Source organism: Bos indicus, chromosome 18 (genome assembly GCF_029378745.1).
Source record: "Bos indicus isolate NIAB-ARS_2022 breed Sahiwal x Tharparkar chromosome 18, NIAB-ARS_B.indTharparkar_mat_pri_1.0, whole genome shotgun sequence".
In the NCBI taxonomy this organism is placed as follows: Eukaryota; Metazoa; Chordata; class Mammalia; order Artiodactyla; family Bovidae; genus Bos; species Bos indicus.
This window is the reverse complement of record NC_091777.1, coordinates 53,081,486-53,104,147: the sequence shown is the minus strand read 5'-3', so window position 1 is coordinate 53,104,147 and position 22,662 is coordinate 53,081,486. Positions and strand designations below refer to the sequence as shown.

General features: G+C 52.2%; 1 protein-coding gene and 1 long non-coding RNA gene across 2 annotated transcripts; one reads left to right on the top strand and one right to left on the bottom strand.

Annotated features, from left to right (window-relative positions):
* Window positions 1-4,523: 4,523 nt before the first annotated feature.
* Window positions 4,524-20,109, bottom strand: CBLC (Cbl proto-oncogene C). Its single transcript, XM_019979802.2, has 12 exons — window positions 19,678-20,109; window positions 16,639-16,785; window positions 16,195-16,351; window positions 15,801-15,922; window positions 14,578-14,715; window positions 11,939-12,026; window positions 10,998-11,129; window positions 9,112-9,246; window positions 8,708-8,788; window positions 4,895-5,010; window positions 4,709-4,775; window positions 4,524-4,603 (listed from the first exon to the last, which is right to left on the bottom strand). The coding sequence occupies exons 1-11, from the start codon at window positions 20,025-20,027 to the stop codon at window positions 4,766-4,768; spliced, it is 1,476 nt and encodes a 491-aa protein (XP_019835361.2). The 5' UTR covers window positions 20,028-20,109; the 3' UTR covers window positions 4,524-4,603; window positions 4,709-4,765.
* On the top strand, window positions 20,040-21,594 carry LOC139177142 (uncharacterized). Its single transcript, XR_011561621.1, has 2 exons — window positions 20,040-20,119; window positions 21,297-21,594. It is a non-coding gene; the product is annotated as an uncharacterized lncRNA (long non-coding RNA).
* Window positions 21,595-22,662: the final 1,068 nt, after the last annotated feature.

The following is a 22,662-nucleotide window of genomic DNA, read 5'->3' as shown; positions in this document are numbered from 1 at the left end:
CTTATACACCTTCTGCTCGGGCTGCTAGGTATACCCTTTCCTCAACAGCCCCCTTCTACCTTCCATAAGAATCCAACCAGCCGGGGTTCTGGTTCTGGTTCATAAACATGGGGGTGTATGGAGTATGTACGAAGGAGGAAAGTCATAAATACCAGGGCCGTTTCCTTGAGGACTTGCACCAACTAGTACTGAAATATCTGTCTTTGTCCCCTACAATTTACTTCCATAAAACAGCCGGAAGGATCCCATTAAAATGTGAGTCAGCCCCTGTCACCCTTCCGCAGAGATCTTCTCCTTCTGAGTAAAAGTTGAAGTCCTTTCCATGGTGCACAATGTCCTGGATCTGGTCCTCATTGCCTCCCCGGCCTCATCTTCGTCTTCTCTGCCCCACCTTGCTAGCTCTATTACTGCCACATTGATCTCTGACTCCATGCTCTTCATCGCCAGGCTTGTTCCAGCCTCAGGGCCTTTGCTCTTGCTCTTCCCTCTTGTGGGACATTCTTTCCTGCCATCTCTCTCTCCCTGTTTGGCTTCAAATCTCTACCGCATCATCTTATCACAGAGCTTCCCTTAACCATCCTTTCTAATACAGCAACTAACCCAGCCCTTTATCTCGCTACATTTTTCCTCTGCAGCACTTGTCCCTGCCACATATTTATTTTTTATTGTTTTACACAAAACAGAAGCTCCAAGAGAACGGGAACTTTAGTTCACCACTGTATCCCCAGTGTCTAGAACGGTGCTTGGTGTAAGGAGCTGACTATGCCTGAAATCAATGAATTTTCTAATTCCATTGCTGTCTCATATGTACCTACTTAGACATTTTAAGTAATAAGCCCCGTATTTCTATACCTTTATCCTATTATCTTGGATACAGTGTGGGATGTGTGTGTGTGCTCAGTCACTTCCGACTCTGTAGCTCGCCAGGCTCCTCTGTCCATGGGATTTCCCAGGCAAGAATCCTGGAGTGGGTTGCCATTTCCTCCTCCAGGGGATCTTCCTGACCCAGGGATCGAACCCAGCCAGATTCTTTACCGCTGAGCCACCGGGGAAACCCACAGCGTGGGCCGGTTACTCTAAACTAGTTCACAGATTGTGGAATACAGGGGAGTCATGATGTATTTGGAGGGGGAATGTCTACTCCCCCATGATTCTAGACTTGCATCTGGAAAATGTAACTACTGAGAGTTTGTGTTGTCTTGGGGGCCGGCATGATGTATTTTTATTTGGACAAGACTTAATTGTGCAAGGAGAGCTCTGATAAGAGGTTTTGAGGTTGGAGACTTCTCTGGTGGCCCAGTGGCTAAGACTCTGAACTCCTAATGCAGGGGGCTGAGGTTCGATCCCCGGTCAGGGAACTTGATCCCATATTTCACAACTTAGAGTTCACATGCTGCAACTAAGACCTGGCACAGCCAAAATAATAAATAAAAATAAATATTAAAAAAAGAACTATTTGGGGAAGAGAATGTCAGTCTAAAGTAAAGGATACCTACTGATGCTGAACATTCAAAGGGGTGGATTACAATGGCCTTTTGTGGAGGTGGGTTAGCTAGCAGCTGCACCCCCTTCAGGGCTTCCCAGGCGGCGCTAGTGGTAAAGAACCTGCCTGCCAATGCAGAAGACGTAAGAGACGTAGGTTCAATCCCTGGGTTGGGAAGATCCCCTGGAGGAGGACATGGCAACCCACTCCAGTATTCTTGTCTGGAGAATCCCCACGGACAGAGGAGCCTGGCGGGCTACAGTCCATAGGGTTGCAAAGAGTCAGACACAACTGAAGCGACTTAGCATGCACACAACCTCACCCCACATTAAAAAAAAAATCCTTGCCATCCAAAAGCCTGTTACCCTCTGTTGAAACCAAACAGATATTTCTTTCCTGCCTCGTTGTAGCTCAGATGAGCTAAGCCTGGTGAACCCCACTCTACCTTGGAATCAGGTGCTAATACCAAACAAGCCAAGACTGGCTAATCTATGCCCTCGACAGCAGATGGACAGGTGCAGCTTTTCAAAGATGGCTATGACAAGAGCTCTCATCCCACATGCTCTCCTACAAGCTGAACTTGACCGTCTTTCCATTGAGAGGTGAGGGTCTATCTGTTAAACACGTCCCCTCCTTTTAAATCTGTGCATCTAACCATTAGAATGTGGCAGAACTGGGGACTTCCCTGGTGGTCCAGTGGCTAAGAATCTGCCTTCCAATGCAGGGGACATAGGTTTGATCCTTGGTCATGGAACTAAGATCCCACATCCCGAGGGGAAACTAAGCCCTAGCACTGAAACTAAAGAAAGCCCATGTCCCACAACGCAGATGCAGCTTGAGCAAAAAAAAAAAAAAAAAGAATACTTCATTCATGAGTTCCAAGATTAGGTAGAAAAAACAATGTAACTTCTGTCTGTGTCACTGGAATATCTCCTGTGAAGACTTCAGCCACCATGTAAGCACTCTGACTACCTTGAGGCAGCCATGCTGCGAGGAAGCCCAAACTAGCAAGTGTGGAGAGCACGTGGAGAGGTCTGAGACAGCAGAGGGGTGTCTGTCCAGTCCCCAGTTGCCCTGCTCCAAGCACCACTCTATTGCACCCTGCGCCAGAACCACCCAAAACCCTTACTGTTGCGCACAAATAAGATCCTGTGTTGGACTTGGCTGGTGGCACAGTGGATAAGAATCCGTCTGCCTGCAAGGAACATAGGTTCGATCCCTGGTCCTGGAACATTCCACATGCCTCGGGGCAACTAAGCCCCTGGGCCACAGCTATTGAGCCTGTGCTCTAGATCCCACGAGCCGCAACTCCTGAGCCCACGTGTTGCAAGTACTGAAGATTGTGTGCCTCGTGCCTGTGCCCTGCAACAAGAGAAGCCACTGCCATGAGAAGCCCGGGCACCACAATGAAGAGTAGCCCCCGCTCGCCACAACTAGAGAAAGCCTGCGCAAAGCAATGAAGACCCAGCGTGGCCCTAAATAAATAAATAAAATTATATTAAAATAAAAGTTTCGGTGTGATTTGTTCCATGCAACAGCTAGCCTATTCTGGGGTGGCAGAGGCAGAGAGATGACCAGCATCTAGTGGTCACTGAGGCCCCAGCGTATCCCCTTCAGACACGTTCTGTGGTGTGACCATGGCTGGGTTATGGTTGGAAGCCAGCTGCCCGTCGTGTTCCCTCGATCACTTTCCGATCCTGATTCTCTAATCACTTCTGGGAATCTGTGAGTGATCCCAAGTCCTCTCAATCAATTCCCTTCCTGCCCCAGAGGAGGCTTCTGTTCCTTGTAACTAAATCTGTGACGCATGCTTCCATATTCTGTTTACACTGAATTACCTTTTAACTCATCTTTTTAGATGCAGCTTAGATGTTCCCTCCTTCTAGAAGCCCTCCCTGACCGCCTCAACTGAATCAGCTATTTGCTCCGGGTTCCTGCAGCCCTCTACGTTGCCCTCCTTGCCTGGCCTGGGACTGAGCACAGGGTGGGGGCTGCCGGGATGGCAACTGATTTAAACTTAGGCAGAGGGAGGCTTGGGTTCCTTCAGGATTAGTGATGCAGTGGGGAGACACTTCCATTGCTACTTTGGAAGAAGGATCCCACCAGGAAAGGAGGAGAGATGAGAATGGATTGTGGGAAGACTGGGTGTGTCACTCTCAAGGAAACGTGGGGGCTTTTTGTCTAAGAGAATTAGAACTTGGGTATCTGGGTTTGAGGGCTTCCCTGATAGCTCAGTTGGTAAAGAATCCACCTGCAGTGCAGGAGACCCTGGATGGATTCCTGGGTCGGGAAGATCCACTGGAGAAGGAAGGGATAGGGTACCCACTCCAGTATTCTTGGATTTCCCTTGTGGCTCAGCTGGTAAAGAAAGTGAAAGTGAAAGTCGCTCCTGAGAGACTTGGGTTTGATCCCTGGGTTGGGAAGATCCCTGGAGAAGGGAAAGTCTACCCACTCCAGTATTCTGACCTGGAGAATTCCATGGACTATATAGTCCATGGGGTCACAGAGTTGGACTCGGCTGAGTGACTTTCACTTTCACTTCACTGGTAGCTCAGTGGTAAAGAAACTGCCTGCCAAGCAGGAGGCTCCTGTTCAATCCTTGGGTCAGGGATGATCCCCTGGAGAAGGAAATGGCAACCCACTCCAGTATCCTTGCCTGGGAGAAATCCCATGGACAGAGGAGCTTGGCAGGCTCAGTCCACAGGGTTGCAAAGAGTGGGACATGACTTAGCAATTAGCAGCAGCAGCATCTGGGTCTGGGTTCAGGATTTTTTTTTTTTTTTGCCATGATGAGGAAAGGCAGTCTGATGCTTGATTCTCTGAGAATTCCCAAGTTCTAAGTCCTGAGGGCGGGATTTCTGGGTCTGAGAGGGGAGGGGTCTGGGTGTCTAGACTCCTGGATCCAGAGGAGCTGGGTCCTCCACTCTTGACTCTGGGAACCCAGAGGCTTGTGTTAAGCAGGTGGGGATCAGGCCTCGGGCACCGCCACCTACGCCAAGCTGCCCCCTAGTGGCTGCCACACTCCACACACCAGAGGACAGACTGGGCTCGGCAGTTTATTTTGCATTGTAAACCCCTTCCAGCCCCTGGGGCTCCCTTCACGCAGCACATCTTGGTGCCCTGTGGGGCAGAAAGAGAGGCGGTTTAGATAGTATCACAGCAAGATGGGGTGGGGTGAGCAGGGCCAGGCTGAGGGCAGGAGCCTGGGTGGGAAGGGCGCCTCACCTGGCATCCAGGCCTTCACGGATCCCTCAGGGGCACATGGAAGGGGAGACTTTCGCTTCAGGAGTTTCTGCGATGGCAAGAGTTTAAAGGCGACGTCGATTTCCTAGCACCAGGGTTCCCCTTTGGCCCCCACCCCCTCTTCCCTCAGACCCCGGAGTCCCAGCCCCAGCTGCCCTCTGCACTCACCCTCGGGCTCCCTCCCTGGCCTGGGGGCTGGAGGTGACTTCCCACGGGGCTGAAGCCGCAGTCCAGAATCTTGGCAAGGGAAGAGGAGCTCGAAGTCTGGGAAGGGTCGGAGGTGCCTGCAGGGGAGGAGATTAAGAAATCTCACAGATAAGCTGCAGCAGTACTTCATCTCACAGGCCTGGACAGGGGTTACATGTGATGGCGGAGCAGGGGTGTGCACTCGGGGGCAGCATGGTAGGGTCTTGTCCCTAGTCCATGCTGTTTTGTTCCCCTAACACCTCTGGCTTGAGTAGAAAAAATTTTTGTTTGTCTATCCATACATCCACCCATCCATTCACCCATCCCTACCTCCACCCATCCATCCACCCATCCCTACCTCCACCCATCCATCCATCCATTCACCCGTCTAGCTACCCATCCATCCACCCATCTGCTCACCTAGCCATCCATCCATTCACCCATCCATCCATCTATCCATCCACCCTCCCATCCATCTGTCCATCCATCAACCCATCCACCCATCTAGCCATCCATCCATCCACCCATCTGCTCACCTAGCCATCCATCCATTCACCCATCCATCCATCTATCCATCCACCCTTCCATCCATCTGTCCATCCATCCATCCATCTACCCATCTTCTTACCTATCCACCCAGCCATCCAGATATCTACCCATCCATCCAGATATCTACCCATTCATCCAGATATCTACCCATCCAGCCATTCCCCCTTCTATCCCCTCATCCATCCATCTGTCCGACTGTCCATCCATCCATCTGTTCATCCACCCATCTACCCAGCAATCTACCTATTCATTTGTTTATTCATCCATCCATCCCACAAATTTCCTGAGTAGCTACAGTGTGTCAGCCACTGTTGTGGGCTCTGAAGAGACAGCAGGAACTAGACAGACAAAAATCTCTGTCCTCATGGAGCCAATAGTCTATTAAGGAAGAGGTTTAACATGAGTCATTAGTGCATGAACAAGGAAATGTGAAGAGGGTGGTGATCGGACCTGAGGGTGACTGGGGAAAGCTTCTTGGAGGAGGCGGAAATTGAGCAGAATTCTGAGTGCAAGAAAGATGTGAGCAGAAGTGTTGCAGTGGGTGGTGGGCTTGCTGGTTTTGTTAGACCAGTAAGGAGTCCATTGATGCTGGAAAGGAGTTGAGGGGGTGCTGGGAGGTCAGAGCGGTGGGGAGGGGTCCGATCCCCAGGCCTTATGGGCTGATGGAGAGGACGGTGGCTTTAATTCTTGGAGTCCTGAGGTCTTGGGGGCTTCTGAGAGGTGAGGGAGGGGATCTGATTCAGGTTACAAATGCCCAATCTTGCTGACTTCCTCACAACCCATGGGGCCCATGCCATGCTTGCCCCCATATACTCCACGTGTAGGCACTGAGGATGAGAGAGATCCCCAGTGGCCTCAGCAAGGTGCCTGGGTCCCTTTGAATGACTGTTTCAAGCCCCGAAGGGGGATTTCTCTGCTGGAGAACAGCGTTGTGAGGGAGCATGCCCAGTCAGGGGATTCATCATACCCATATGGCAAGGACTGGCATCACGCCCATTTCACAGACAAGAAAAACAAGGATGGACTCTGGAGTCTGAAGCCAGGGGCCTGACTCTCACATCCTTGAGCTGGGTGGCCTTCGGATCTTGGAGCCTCAGTGTACTCCTCTATGTAATAGGGGTCATAATAGCATCTACCTTATCAGATTGTCATGGCAACTAAATGACAGCATTAAAAATCAGCACCAGGGAGGGACTTCCCTGGTGGCACAGTGGATAGGAATAGGCCTGCTAATGCAGGGGACAAGGGTTCGATCCCTGGCCTGGGAAGATTCCACATGCCACCGAGCAACTAAGCCCATGGGCCACAGCTAGAGATGCCCGAGGAGCCCAGGCACCTTGATTACAAGTAGCCCCCACTGGTCGCCACTAGAGAAGGCCCACGCAAAGCAATGAAGACCCGGTGCAGCAAAACCAAAACAAAACAAAACCGTGCCAGGAGCTTCCCTGGCAGTCCAGTGGTTAAGACTTCGCACTTCCCCTGCAGGGGGCATGGGTTTGATCCCTGGTCAGGGAACAAAAAGATCCTGCATGCTGCGTGGCATGGCCAAAAATTAAAAAAAAAAAAAAATGTAGCCCTAGGCCTACAGCAAGAGTTATACACACATAGATGAGCTATTTTCATTATGACAGTCACCTTGCTGGGAAATAACAGGCCGGGGCTCCCTCCTGCAGCATGTTTCAAGCAATGAAGGAAGAAGAGTTGGCTGGAATTTGAACTGGGAAGGGTCTGGGCAGAGGAGGAAAGAGTCTGCCGGGCGGAGGGCACAGCCTCAGGGACGGTGCGACCCTCTGGCCAGAGGGGCCCGTTGCCCTGTGTCCCTTTCATCGTCCGCTGGGAGCCGGCTGAGTACCTCTCACTGTTTCCATTTGGTTTTGGCTGCAGGTCGAGATCTGTTTTTAGCTTCCCTGGCTGGTGTCACCGCCCGCCTCCCCCTCTCCCCGGCCCCCCTCTCCCCGGCTGGCTCTCCTGTTTTCTGTGGTCGAATAATGTTCCCGGACTTCCTGAGCTGTTTGTTTGAAGACTGCCCAGTATCGATTGGATCTGGTGTGTATTCAGCCTGAAACCTAACAGAGACCTCCTCTTACCCCCCGCCCCCACGCCAGGAAGCCGGGACTTGGAAAATGCTTGGGTGAAGAGTGCAGGGGGAAAAAAAAGCAAGGTGGGGGCTTGCTAAGAAAATAAACAGATTTTTTGGTTTTGTTTTGTTTAAGGGTTTTCTCTTCTTTCAGGCTGTGTGTTTGGGCAGGTGCAGTCTCCTCTCTGAGTTTTTTTTTTTTTTCTTCTTCTGGAAAATGAGGAGAGAAACATTTTCGACTTCCTAGGGCTATGGGGAAGGCTCACTCCACTGGCTCATTCAATGTCTGTTTCTTGAGCACCTACTGTGTGTCAGGCACGGTTCACATAACAGAGAATGGGGCAAAGTCCTAACTTTCGGGAAGATGACAACCTGCTGATGGTGACAGAAAACAATGGGTTATATGCTCTGCCAGCCTGGTGAACGCACAGGGGGAGTTCAGACAGGTGGGCTTGGAGGGACGGGAGGGTGCGGGTGAGGGGCACCATTTTCTTTTTTGGCCACACCCCATAGCATGCGGAACGTCCCGACCAGAGATTGAACCCGTGCTCCCTGAAAGGGAAGCTAGGAGTCTTTACCGCTGGACCACCAGGGAAGCCCCAGAAAGTGAACCTGTTAGTCCTCCGTTGTGTCCAGCTCTTTTCAGCCCCATGGACTGTAGCCCACCAGGCTCCTCTATCTGTGGGATTTTCCAGACAAGAATACTGGCGTGGGTAGCCATTCCCTTCTCTGGGGGATCTTCCCAACCCAGGGATCGAACCCAGGTCTCCTTCATTGTAGGCAGATTCTTTACTGTCTGAGCCACCAGCACAGTCCAAGGTAGCCCCATGGGGGCGCTATTTTCAATAGGTGGTCAGGGAAGGCCTCCCTAAGGAGGGGATGGGAAAGTGAAGCTTGGGAAAGGAGATCTAAGCAGAGGGAACAGCTGGTGAAAGGCCCTGGGGTAGGGCATGCCTGGGATGCTGCAAGAGGAGCCAGAAAGCCAGTGAGGTGGGGTGCGTAAGGGAGAGAAGAAGAAAAGAGGCCATAGAGGTATGGATGTCAGATGGCATCTGTAAATGGGTGCAAAAAATGGGTGCCTGGCCTGCACTCCTAGGCATCCGGCCAGACTGGGGACCCCAGGGGTGAACGGGAGCTGCCTGCCTACCCCAGACCAGTGCCCCACTCACCACGTTCAGCTGGCCTTTGCTGCTGGGGCTCTTGGGACACAGATCCAGCCGAGGGGGCAGGGGAGGACCTGAAGGGGCCATCTAAGGGAGACAGAGGGTGGGGAGGGCGTGTGAGCCGTCATTTTCTGTTCATCTACATGTGCCCCTGCCAGGAGGCCCAGCATTCAGGTGCTTTGTAGGCTTTGGAGGTAGAATGAAGAATGAGACAAAGTCCTACCCTCAGGAGGGTTATACTAGAGAAAGTCATAGCCCCAGACCGTAGGGGAGGTGAAAGTTTGTGTCCTTGGGACCCCAGAAGCCTGTCACCAGCTCCCTCCTCTCTCAGACCCAGGGGTCCAGGCCCCCATCCCTCCTCCCTTAGATCCTAGGGATTCCCGTTCCAGCTCCTGCCTGGCCCTGCTCACCTGCTCCAGCTCCTCCTCATCACTGCTGTGCTCTGGGTCCTCCACAGTGGCACTGACGTGGAACTGATGGATACTCACAGCCTCTTGGCCCTTGATCTCGCAGCGGCAGAAGGGGCAGGTCTGGCTGTCTGAGCACTGGGGAAGGTGGAGAGGGAAAAGATCAGGGTCTCCCTGTTCCCACCATGTCCCCTGGGATGACAGGGGCCTTTATCCTCCACCGAGTCATGTGGGGAGGACAGAGGGAGGGAAACAGAGAGAGAGAGAGGAGAAGGAAGAGAGAAAGATGGAGAGAGAGAGATGTAGGATGGGAAGGAGGGGCTGCCTGAGGTCAGGAGGAGCATCAGCATCAGTCCTTCCAATGAATATTCAGGGTAGGGATACTATGGGGTAGGAATGCCTGGGGAAGACTCCTAAGATTCCATTGGACTGCAAGGAAATCAGACCAGTCAAGCCTAAAGGAAATCAACCCTGAATATTCATTGGAAGGACTGATGCTGAAGCTCCAATACTTTGGCTACCTGATGCTAAGAGCCGACTCATTGGAAAAGACCCTGATGCTGGGAAAGATTGAGGGCAGAGAAGAGGGTGACAGAGGATGAGATGATTAAATAGCATCACCGACTCTATCAAATGGATATGAGTTTGAGCAAACTCCAGGAGATGGTGAAAGACAGGGAAACCTGGTGTGCTGCAGTCCATAGAGTCACAAAGAGTCAGACACAACTGAGCGACTGAGCAACAAAAGGAATGCCTGAGACACTTGCCTGGCCTGTATGTATTCATTGTGGGGCGGGGGCGCCCATAGACACCACCTGCCATCACCACTGGGGCCAGTGTCGGCTGGACCAGCCGTTTGGTTCTTAAGACTGCCGGGCGCATCTCAGCATCAACCATCAGGGAACTTTTGAAGAACAAAACTTACTACTCAGAGGTCCTGGAGAGTAGAGGGCAGAGGAGGCAGACCTGGGGCTCTGCCTTTATTGGGGGTGGAGTGGGGTGCCTAGGATTTCGGGTGCTCACTGTTGACTGGCAAATTTAAAGCAGAAGAGGAAGAAGCAGGGACTGAAGAGAGAAGCAGGACACTCCATGCTCAGTTACCTAGGGCTTTTTCAGGGGAAACTTCAAGGCTCAGGGCTTGATAGTCCCTGATCTAGTTGTTTTGCTAGTTGCTGAGTCCGGAAGAGGGATGTCTTTGTTATGATAATCTCCCCAATCAAAAGCTTAAGGCCAAACACTTACATCACAAAGGATAAGCTGTTTATTAGGCACCCTTTACCCACAGGGGCTCCCTCTACCCAGAGGCCTGAATCCTCCCTTGGGAGGTCACTAGCCTCAGCCGCATTCCCCTGAGAAGGCAGATAAGGCTCAGAGAGGTAAAGCCACTGGTCCAGATCACCCAGCGAGGGACTGCTACAGGCTCGAAATGCCCGGGGCATGTTAAATGTGGCCAGTCCCGCAGACACCACTGTCTCCCATTGGGGCCAATGCAGCGTTTTCCATGAATAATGTAACTGGAGACGGAGAAACAGAGGCGACCGGTGTAGAGCGAGAGAGACAGAGGCACAGGTGGAGCAAGCCTCTGCTCTCCCTGGGCCTCGGTTTCCCCATGTGGTCGACGAGGAATGTGGGAGGTGCTCTCAGTTCAGTCGCTCAGTCGTGTCCGACTCTGTGCGACCCCACGGACTGCAGCACGCCAGGCTTCCCTGTCCATCATCACCAACTCCCGGAGCTTGCTCAAGCTCATTACCATCACGTTGGTGATGCCATCCAACCATCTCATCCTCTGTCGTCCCCTTCTCCTCCGGCCTTCAGGGGAGATGCTCTATTGGAAGAAAGGGGTGGGGGACAGGGTGGAGGTGGGGAAGGCAGGCCGGGGTCACACCCACCAGCCAGGCAGCCAGGCAGCGGCTACAGAGCAGGTGCCCGCAGGGCTCTATCTTCACGTCCTTGTTGCTCTCGGCACAGATCTTGCAGAGCTCAAACGTAGAGTCCATGGCCCAGTAGAGCTGCAGCTGCTCCTGCCAGGTGAGAAGGGGACCACCGGAAGCAGAGGTGCTGTCAGCCTCGAGCAGGCAAGTCGGGCCACTGGGACTGAGTCCCGAACCTCAGCACCAGCCTTGATTGAACCCTCTCCCAGGTTCAAGGCTGTGTGTCCAGCTGCCTCCTACATGTACTTTCGTTATCAGACTTGTTCTCTGGGGCTGGTCTACACTCAGGGTTGCCAGATTCAGCCAATAAACATACAGGATGCCCTGTTAAATTTGATTTTTGGATGAGCAGTGATCACATTTTGAGATCTAAGTGTGTCCCAAATATTGCATAGATACACCTTAAATTTTTTTTTTTAATTAAAAAAAATTTTCGACTGCACTGCATGGCATGTGGGATCTTAGTTCCCTGACCAAGGATCCAACCTGTGTCCCCCTGCACTGGAAGTGCAGAGTCTTAACCACTGGACTGCCAGGGAAGTCTCTGCATGGGATACACTCATACTCGAAATTTTGTTTGTCATTTCATCCCCTTGGGATGGTTGGAAGACTAAAAGCTGCCACTGGTGAACGCACAAAGTGCATTAGCTGCCCTGATGATCTCAGCAGTATCATTTCCTGGCTTCATTATCAGGAAACCCCCGGGGTAAGAGGCAGGAGGGGCAGTGTTTTCCAGAGAAGGAACAGAGAGGTCAAGCAATTTACCCCAGGTCACATGGCCACCAAGCCAGCACAGAACCTGAAGGCTTCTGGGAGTCTGACTCATGGGAGAGGATCCTTGAGCCGCGGTGCAGTGTGGGTGGGGGGCAGGTGAGCCGGGGTGGGGGCCTGGGCCTCACCTCCGACACGTGGATGTGCTGATGCGGTTCCATGTGGCAGAGTTCGGTCAGGTCCGGGTTGTGGTTCTTCCCATCTGGGTAGAGGTAGCTGGGGGAAGGGAGGAGGTGGGTACGGGGAGGGGGGCATCCAGCGCCCCCACCCTACCCTGGAGCGGCTGTCCCAAATACATGGCCGGCCTGGGGATAGTTGTCCCCTCAGACCCCCAAAGAAGGACTCCAGCTCTGGAAACTCCAGACGAATGAGAACCAGGAAGCATCAAACCTCAGGTCCAGCCCTCCTAGAACCTCACTCATCCTAGAGTCTTCAGGCCGCAGCGTAAAAGCATCTTTTTTCCCCCTAAAACTGCAAAACCAGCTTCCTTCACAGCTCACCCCTCACCTTTCTTTTTAAAAGTTATTTGGCTGGGACACGTCTTGGTTGCAGCGTGCAGGATCTAGTTCTCCAACCAGGGATCAAACCTGGACCCCCTGCATTTGGAGTGCAGAGTTTTATCCACTGGACCACCGGGGAAGTCCCCATAATAGCATCTTTGTCACAGATTGCAGGAGTGACCAGATCCTACAGTCTTAGGCCCACAGGGCTAGAAGGACCTCCTGGTCTGTCTACACTATTCTTACTTCACAGAGGGTGACCGGGTCTCTGAATGAGAAAGGCGATGCCTGAGGCCATGCAGTCGTGCTGTGGGCCAGGTCTGAGTGACTGGCTCCAGGACACCCCAGGCTCTGCACACCCTGAGTCTCCCATCCAAGTCATAAGTGACCAGCACTGGGCAACTCTACCTCACTGGCCTCAGTTTTCTCTTCTGTAAAATGGACGTAATCATGCCTAGGCTAAAGATGGGTGATGAGGATCCAGTAAGACAGTGCTTAGAGAACACACAGGACTCAGTCCCCACACATAAACACCCAGTGAGAGGGGAACTGCTAGGATCAATGTCTAAAGACCCAGAAACTGTTTCACTGTGAGGTAGAGAGAGCTTGGGGTCCCCTCCCCACCTCTCTCTTGACTTGTCCATTTCCAGAATTGTGTGTGTGTGCATGTACACTCTCATGTACATAGATCAGAGGGGTTAAACCAGATGGAAGGTGTTCACATTTATTTTAACTCTGGAATCCTCCACTGAAATCTGAACCTTAGAGTATATAGTATATATATATAATATATAGCTTAAGGTGTATAGCATGCCAGGGAAGCCTGGCGTGCTGCAATCCATGGGGTTGTAAAGACTCAGACATGACTGAGCAACTGAGCATGCACGCTTACATAAATACACACACACATGCCCAGTAGATTTTCATTACTTGTGGATTTTGTATGTGCAGACTTGCCTACTTGCTAAACTGCACTTGGAAGCCCAACATCCATACTCCCTGCGGCACTTTCACGGTCACTCACAGCCAGGCCTGCTCACAGCTGAGGATGGACCGGGCGGCATTTGGCCTTTTCCTCTGAGCTCTCATATTATAAATGTGTTCTTCTCCTGGTGACCGCGCTGGTTTCAACGCCCCTGGGCAGACTGCTGAGGTGCTGCCTAGGGGCCTAAGCATGGGAAGGCCAAGATGTGCCTCATGGAGAAAATACGTGTGGGAGATGAGCTTTGTTCAGGCGGGAGCTACGTGCTGCTGGCCACAAGCTCAAAGCGAATGTATCAACGACCGACATTAAACCAGGCGTCTTTAAATAGAAATACGGGCTTCCCTGGTGGCTCAGTGGTAAAGAATCCGCCTGCCATGCAGAAGATACAGGAGACGTGGGTTCGATCCGTGGGTCAGGAAGATCCAGGGAGGAGGGCATGGAACCCACTCCAGTATTCTTGCCTGGAGAATTCCATGGACAGAGGAGCCTGGTGGGCTACAGTCCATGGGGTTGCAAAGAGTCGGACACGACTGAATGGACTTAGCACGCACACAACTGGATATCTACCTACCTATCCATCCATCCATCTACTTATCTAGCCACCTATCTAATCTACCTATCCTCCATTTTATCTGTCTCCCAATATCTATTTATCCATCCATCCATTCTATCTATCTATCCAACGTCATCCATCCATCTACCTACCTACCTACCTATCTAGCTGCCTATCTGTTCATCTATTCTTTCTTCCTATCATCTATGTATCCGTCTATCATAGATCCACCCATTATCTATCTCAGCATATCATATAGATATGATAAGGAGCTAAGGAGGCTCTGGTTAAACCTTCAAGGTGAGACTCAGGAACGCTGTCTACCTTTTTCACCCCTCCTGTCCCACACAAGTCAGATCCTGCAAGAGGGGCTCTGGGGCGGCCAAGATTACAGACTGAAAACCCCAGTCTAGCTTTATTGCTCAGTTCTCCTTCTGCTCTCACAGTCTAGATTCTAGAACAGGACATGGATATCTAGAAGCAAAAGCCTTGAGTGCAAGTCCAAGGAAGGGGACCTCTGGGGTTGTGCCTAGCTACCACACACTCCTCCTAGACCTGCAGCTAGCTTAACATGGCAGCTGTGTGCGAACTGACAAGGCGTTCCTTCCTGCACCTCTGCCTGCCACCTGCTGGAACACGGCAGTATTGCAATTTTATGTTGTCAAAGGCATGCCGCCTGCGAACCCTGTGCTCTCAGACGTGCTCATCCTTCCTAGGATGGTGACTCACAAGCCTTCCTTCTGTCCTTCCAGGAGCACCTGGAACAGGGGTTTGTTGAGAGGGATGGTCTGCAAGATGCTGCCGTCTGAGCTCACGTATCCGATGGCCCACTTCCCCAGGCGAGTGCAGCTGGGCCGGAAGATGTAGCTGGAGGAAAAGGTAGGAAGGGATGGGGGAGGGAGTGGCCACCGCTGACCCACTCTGGAACCTCCCGGCCCCTCACCCTGCTGGGGATCCAGGTGTCTAGATTCTTGCTCCTTCATAAACTTCCTACCTTTTAGGCAAAAGAGGCACTACTAGTCCCTGTCCCCACTTTAGGGAATGTCTGCAGAGTTTACCTGTTAAGCTCCTCCTCCACCGTCACTGGGTTTAGACGACGCGGGGACTTTTGCTGGAAGTAATAGGAGAAAGGCACCCCATTTCTATAGGGGATGCTAAGCCGGTAGGGTGTACAGCTGTGGCTTCTGGAAAGCATTTGCCACCACAAGGAAAGACTATGTCTGAGAATGAGGCTAGCACAGAGGAAAGCTGGGGAAGGACAGGAACTGATTTCTGACAACAGCACTTGAGCACCTGGATCCAGCTGTTCCTGAAATCCACACCTGGTCTTCTCAGTTATGGCCGTTGATTCATTCCTTTTTCTTTCCCTTTATACCAGTCTCAAGTGTAACTGGAAAAGCGCTAACATATCATCTTGGGGGTCCTGCACCTCTGTCCTGCAAAGACTCAGAAATCTGACATCCTATTCCTTTAACCTCTTGGTGTTCCAGGTAGCTCAGTCCCTCAATTTTTAGCCCTCTATTGGGATACAATGGCTCAAAACTCCCGGCTTGAAATACTTTAAGGACCCAAGTGTCTGGTTTCCCAGCAGGTGGGAGTTCACATTCAAAATATTTAACAGATGTGTGGGTTCTAACCTATGAGAAACAGATTGTATACCAGGGCAGGATCTTTGGGTCCCCTTGCTGGATCAGGGGTATTGTCCCTTTAGCTGCTGGACTGTGGGTAGGTTTAGGTGGTCCCAGGACAACCTAGGTGGCAGGGGCACTCAGCATTCTTCCTCTGAGTTCTCGACTCTCTGGGGTCCTGTGTACCACGGCCCTTCAGTTCGTGTACCATGGCCCTTCAGTTCTTACTTTCTGAAGGATGTCTCGGTCACCCAGACACCCCAGCCCAGGATCCAGACCCTGCGACCCCTGCAGCCTCCTCCTCACGAGGCCCAGCCCTTTTACCTGCCTGGCTTGTCTCTGAAAGTCTGCAGACGGGCTTGGACCTCATCGTATGTGAGGAAGGCCATGTAACCCGGGTGGTTGACCGCCAAGAGCTGCCAGTTCTTGAGGAGTGTTGGCCACGGCTAGGGCGGGGCAGCACTGAGGTCAGGGAGGGGCTGAGGAAGTGGCCCGCGCTCCTAGTGCCTCCCGGGATCCAAGAACACAGACATCTCACTCACACCCACAGTGGGCCTCAGGAATATCTTTGACATAGAAGACTCCAGGCCCTTCCACCTCCAGGACTCAGGAGTCCAGGCCCCCAGCCCCTCCTCCCACAGACCCAGGAGTCTGGGCTCCCAACCTCTCCTTCCCCAGGACTCAAGAGTCTGGGCTTCAGACCCTGGCCTTCCCTGACCTGGAAGAGCCTGGTGAAGATGTCAAACTCGAAGATGGACACGTGGCCGCTGCAGGTGAGGTCGATGGTGGAGCGCAAGGCCAGGGCCGTGGAGCCTGGCTCCACAGGGTGGCAGATGCATAAGACCGCCTCAAACTCAGCCCAGGGCAGCACACATCTAGGTGGGGGTGGGGATGGGGGGGTGCAGATGAAGCCTCTGGGAGCCATAGCTCCTGGGAAGGAGCGGGGGCTGCACTCCTGGGTCTGAGGGACTAGGGGCTGGGGGCCTGGATCCTGGGTCTGGGGGAGGGGCTGGGGTCTGACTCCTGGGTCTGGAGGAGGAGGAGCTGGGGGTCTGGATCCTGGGTCTGGAGGAGGAGGGGCTGGCGCCTGACTCCTGGGCGCCTGGTCAGGGGCAGGATGGGGCTCTAGCCGCTGCGGGCCCTGCGGTGGGCGCTCACTCACCGGGCTCCGCAGCGCTCCCTCCAGAAAGTGTGGGCGGAGACCTTGGTGAGCTGGTAGGTGTGGCCGCAGTACCTGCCGCCGGGGAAGAGCGCGTCCAGCTCCGCGTGCATATAGCTGAAGATGAGGGCCAGCTTGGCCAGTTGCCGCCTGCGGGGATGGGCTCTGAGGACTTGGACTTGACCTTGGGAGCCCCACTGACCCTTTCACGCTGTGTGGGGAACACCCCCAGCCTCTAAGATGTTAGTGCACGATGAAAGTCGGTTCTGAGACCACCTGTTACAGTCCTGACGCGTCCCCTCTGGGGACCTCTCTTTCCCCATCTGTGAAGGAAAGGGAGGTACCGCCTCATATCTGAGGCATCCCCCAGCAAACGAATCCCAGTCTCTGTCCGAAGCCTTGCCTAGTCAGATGTGGGGAGCATTGGGGCTGGGGCCATTTAGGGCAGTCTGAGCTCAGAGACTCCCTGTTGGTTTAAGCAGCCCTGGGTGGTGAACCACTGGGCTTCCTCCTGCTCACTGCCTCCCTGAGGAACCACTCAGGGTGTGGGGAGCAGCAGAGGATAGCTCTGACACTTAGCTCTGTGATTTTTGGCAAGTTCCTTTTTCCCTCTTCAAGCCTCAGTTTCCTCAGCTGTGAAATGGGTATAAATACAGGATAAGTACAGCCCCTGCCTCATGGTGGGGTGGGGGGTGGTGCACGATGAGGATTCTTACCCATCTTATGAGCACATAAGATGCCAGGCACAACCTGGTATACAGTCAGCATTCAGGGCATGTTAATTAGTTACTGTTCTTATTATTTTATATTAATAGCCTCCAGCTCTGTTGGATTCTTGATGCTTTTTATAGGGAAACCCTTGATAGTTTCTAAGCATCCTCCCTTCCCACAGTCTGTAACGCAGTCACTATTCACATGTGACTGGTCCAACTTGAAATGTGTTCTAAATGTGAAACATACACTAGGTTTCAGAAACTCAGTGCAAAAGTGAAAGTGAAAGTTGCTCAGTCATGTCCAACTCTTTTCTACCCCATGGATAATACTATACAGTCCATGGAATTCTCTGGGCCAGAATAGTGGAGTGGGTATCCTTTCCCTGGTAGCTTAGCTGGTAAAGAATCTGCCTGCAATGCGGGAGACCTGGGTTTGATCCCTGGGTTGGGGAGATCCCCTAGAGAAGGGAAAGTATTCTGGCCTGGAGAATTCCATGAATCATATAGTCCATGAGGTTGAAAAGAGTTGGACATGACTGAGTGACTTTCACTAGTGCAAAAGGAAAAAAAAAAAGAATGTGAATTATTGCATTAAGCATCACCTTATATTTATTGATTATAAGTTGAGCTCATAATATTTTGGATATAATGGATTTTTAAAAGTTTCTGCAATTCATTTCACCTGCTTAAAAAAACTTTTTGTAATATGTCTACTGGAAAATGAAAAACTACATATGTTGCTTCCATTAGATTTTTGTAGAAAGTCCTGGTCTAGAATCTCCATCAAAGAGTTGCTACGACCTCATGACTCTAGAAAATCCATTGAGCCATTCACTGAGTCCCTAAGCTTCCTAGTTTCTAGAACCTACTGAATCTAGAACAGTGGTGCTCAGTGGAGTTACACTACCCTTCTAAGGAACTTCTAGAAATTTGCTTGAGGCTAGATTGTGGGGGACTATCCCCTCCAGTCGGAGAAGGCAATGGCACCCCACTCCAGTACTCTTGCTTGGAAAATCCCATGGACGGAGGAGCCTGGTAGGCTGCAATCCATGGGGTCGCTAAGAGTCAGACACGACTGAGCGACTTTACTTTCACCTTTCACTTTCATGCATTGGAGAAGGAAATGGCAACCCACTCCAGTGTTCTTGCCTGGAGAATCCCAGGGGTGGCTGGGCCTGGCAGGCTGCCAGTCTATGGGGTCGCATAGAGTCGGACACGACTGAAGCGACTTAACAGCAGCAGCAGCATCCCCTCCAGTAAGATTTTACCCACCCCCTACTCAACTTTCCAGTGTCCCATCACACATTTGTGAAGATGGAAAATTCGGTTACAGTGATCTGAGCTTAGAGTCCAATTCCATTTTACATAAGCTTTTCTTTTCTTGGCTTGTGGGATCTTAGGTCCCTGACCGGAGATCAAATCCTGGCTCTGCAGTGAAAGCAGAGTCCTAACCCTACAGAAGCATTTTTTTTCACATTGAAAATCAATTCTGAATTTTACAGAGATTCACTATCCTATGTGTCAAGGGAAGTCTCTTTCGTTCAGTAATGGATGATTATTTCTCCCAGGTACAAGTGTAGAAGAACCAGTCAATTCTGCCTTCCAGAGTAACTGTAACAGTGCCTTGGCATTTTCATTCCAAATATAAATAATTTTATTATAAAGAACATTCCTTTGATCATTCCCTTATACTACAATTTGGGCATTATAGTGATTTTTTTTTTAAGAATTATGAGTAGGTAGGTTATTCACCCAATGTATGTCATTTCAGGATAGATTTAAAGAGATACCAGGAAATATTTGCTCTAAAGAAAGGGCTTGGGGGCCTGTTGGGGTTGAGAGCTACTGTTCCAAGCCTTGTTCTGGCTCTAGACCTCAAAACTCTGCCCCTGTCACTCAACAGCCCTTTCTTGGAAATTCAGAGCAGGCAGCCTGCAGACAAAAAGGAAAAAAAAAAAAAGCCCTAGGTCCTGAGCTAGCCACCCAAGGAACTAAAGACAGGCTAAGGAACTAAAGACAGGCTCTGAGAGTGTCCGGGGCAGGGTTGGTGATGGGGGCTTCAGAGCTCTTTCTCCAGTGCTCCCCATGCAGGAAGCTTCCTGGGGTCCCCACGTTCCGTAATGTGTGTCTAAATCCTCGGGGCGAACAGCCCGCTTCTGAGCCAAGAAAGAAGGGGACATGGTGAGCTCAGGGTCTCCATGCCCAAAGAAGGAAAAAAAACCTGGGAGGCTTAGTTTCTCAGGTTCTTTCACGGAGAAGGGCTTGCGATCGGGACTCCTGAGGCAGCCCCACTGACGATCTCAACCTTTGTCCCGGCGCAAGGGCTCACCTGAGTCTGGAGCCCTCCCGGAAGAGCTCGTCGTTGGCGATCTTTCGGCCGTGGGGTGGCAGCAGCGCCGCCACCTGCCTGCTCTTGGCCTCCAGGTTAGCCAGATAGACCATCAGAAAGTCCCACGGCCCCCCGGGACCCTCGGGGACGCCTCCGCCGGCCTCCCGCCGGGCTTGCGCCACTTGGCGCAGCAGCTGCGCCGTGCGGGGCAGCAGGTCCCGAAGGGAGGGGGGACTCGAGGAGAGCCGGGGGTCCCCGCATTGTTCTTCCAGGCGCTGCAGCAGCCTCACCGCGCGGCCGAACGCGCGGGATTCTCCCCACTGTCGTCCCCGCAGGGCCGCCGCAGCCATGGGTCCTTCTGATGCCGGAGGAGGGACGGGGACCTGCGGAGAAAGGCCCGGCACCGCCCAGCCCCAGGTAGGGGCGGGACGGGGCGGAAGAGGTAAGGGCGGGCCCTGGAGAACCGGGGGAGGTGACTGCCGGTACCCGTGTGCTCCACGGGGGCGGGGGCTGGGGGCTCTGGCACCTGGGTTCCTTAGAGATGGGGTTTCTCACGTCCGATCCCCAAAGGAAAGCCGGATGGGGTGGCTTTGGTGGGTAGCGACAGGACTTCCTGGGTGGGTGGGAATCGCAGGTCCGATGCCTGGGCCCTTTCTGCCGAGGGGTGGGGGGCTGGGTCCCAAGTTAGCAATGGAGGAGGGGTTGGGGGAAATCTAGGACTTTTATTGGGGGCTAGGGTGGGGCTTGGAGTTTAGCTACCCAGACCGTGAAGGGGAGTGGTGTTGGGAGGTAGCTTTCCTGGGTCGTGGGTCAAAGTTTTGGTCATTGGTCGTGGCATGGGATTAAAGGTTAGAGCTGAACCTTCTAGGAGGAAACGTTAGGGAAATAGTGCGACCCTTCTGTCCCAGAGAAGAAACACAGCGTGCCCCGACCCGTGGGTCCCCTAAGAGCAGGAGTTGGGAGGAGGGTGTCTGAGGGGGCAGGAATCTGGTGACATAATTCCTGGGTCCCCATAAACAGGGGCCTGAGAGAAATCAGGCTGGAGTTGAGACACTCAGATTTCCAAAGGAGGTGGTGGGGGCTTCTGGGTCCCCAGGGGGTGAGGCAGAAGATGGGGCTCATGGCTGCAGCAGCTGCCCAGAGCAGGGCTGGAGAGAAGCCGCTACCTAGCCAGGGCTGCGCGCGGGGCTGGGCCCTGGTGGGTCGGACCCTCCCTCCGTCTCTCAAGGGATCCAGGCCATGCCCCCTGGCTTCCTGGCCACGCCCCGGCCAGGAAACTGGCCTATTTGTGATTACAAATATGCCCATACCTAGAGAATTTCTTCCCTGGTGGCTCAGACGGTAAAGAATCTGCCTGCAGTGCGGGAGACCTGGGTTCGATCCCTGAGTTGGGAAGAGCCCCTGGAGCAGGGCATGGAAACCTGTTCCAGTATTCTTGCCTGGAGAATCCCCATGGACCGAGGAGCCTGGAGGGCTACAGTCCATGGGGTGGCATAGAGTCAGACACGACTGAAGCGACTAAGCACACAGCACAGAGAATTTCTAATCAGAGAATAATAGTAATAATAATGGATCAAATCAGTCAGTCCTAAAGGAAATCCCTGAAAATTCATTGGAAGGACTGATGCTGAAGCTGAAGCTCCAATACTTTGGCCACCTGATGCAAAGAGCTGACTCATTAGAAAAGACCCTGATGCTGAGAATGATTGAAGGCAGGAGGAAAAGGGGACCACAGAGGACGAGATGGTTGAATGGCATCACCGACTCAATGGACATGAGTTTGAGCAAGCTCCGGGAGATGGTGAAGGACAGGGAAGCCTGGCGTGCTGCAGTCCGTGGGATTGTAAAGAGTCAGAAACCACTGAGTGACTGAACAACAACAAGGCATTTATTAAACACTCTGTTGACCCCTGTCGATTCATTTTCTCACTGAATCCTCAAAAACTGAGGTAGAAGGAGAGGGAGAAGGTTTAGGATGAGATGTGAGGCCCCCACTTCCCTCCTCAGCCCCCATCTCTTATCTCTTAGAACCTGAGAATCCTTAATTTGTGGACTCTTTGATTTTTCGTCTCAAACTAAATGAAGACCAGGTCTTTGTAGTCAGGATGGAAGGGTCCACCTCCCAGTTCCTTGAGTTTCTGCTCTCTCTGAGCCTCAGTTTCCACCTCCAGGAAGCAGGATGACAACCCACTGGCCTGGCAAAAATTAAAAATTTTGATCATGCCAAGTGTTAACCAGGAGTTGATGGAAGTGTAAATGGACAAATTAGGTTTAAGAGTAATTTGACAGAATCCAACAAAGCCTTGGCAGGGCAAGTCCATTGCCAGCCATGTCCTTCAGAGCCGTGGCTTGTAAACACTTCTGCTCACATTGAGACTTTATATACCTGAAACAGTTCCACGGGGCAAGCCTTACCCCATCTATGCGCATGCGCTCTCATATGGTCTAGTTAATTTCGTTTCATTAAAGGGAAAATTGTGTTTGCAACCCACTAAATTGATTTCACAACCACTAATGGATCTTGTTGGGCAGGTTGAAAAATACTGCCCTAAAAAACTCCAGGAGACAGGTTCAGGGAGATTAATTGCAGCCTTGTCGGAAATGGAGAAAACTGAAGACCAGGCAAGTTTCATTATCAGGAGAAGGAATGAATACATTCTGGTATCCTTCCACAGAGGACTTCCATACAGCAGTCCAAATGAATGAAATGGACACACATTCCAATAGTGTGGATCGTAAGAACGTAATGATGAGGGTTACTGGGTTGAATAGTCCCCCTCCCCGACTTGTGTCCACTGGGGCCTCTGAACGGACCTTATCTAGAAAATGAGGCTTTGTAGGCTTTAACCAAGTTTAGATGAGGTGTGCCATACATCCAGTCTTCCCAGGTGGCCCAGTGGTAAAGAACCTGCCTGCCCATGCAGGAGGCGCAAGAGACGCGAGTTCCATCCCTGGGTTGGGAAGATCCCCTGGAGGAGGAAATGG

What these genes read in the sequence shown, in the direction of transcription:
- CBLC (XM_019979802.2), bottom strand. Translation starts at nt 20,027, where the DNA reads ATGGCTGCGGCGGCCCTGCGGGGACGACAGTGGGGAGAATCCCGCGCG. An exon ending in TTCAGAGACAAGCCAGGCAG is followed by an intron (nt 14,716 to 15,800) that starts GTAAAAGGGCTG and finishes CTTTTCCTCCAG; the next exon opens with CTACATCTTCCGGCCCAGCT. An exon ending in GCTGCCTGGCTGCCTGGCTG is followed by an intron (nt 9,247 to 10,997) that starts GTGGGTGTGACC and finishes CACCTTCCCCAG; the next exon opens with TGCTCAGACAGCCAGACCTG.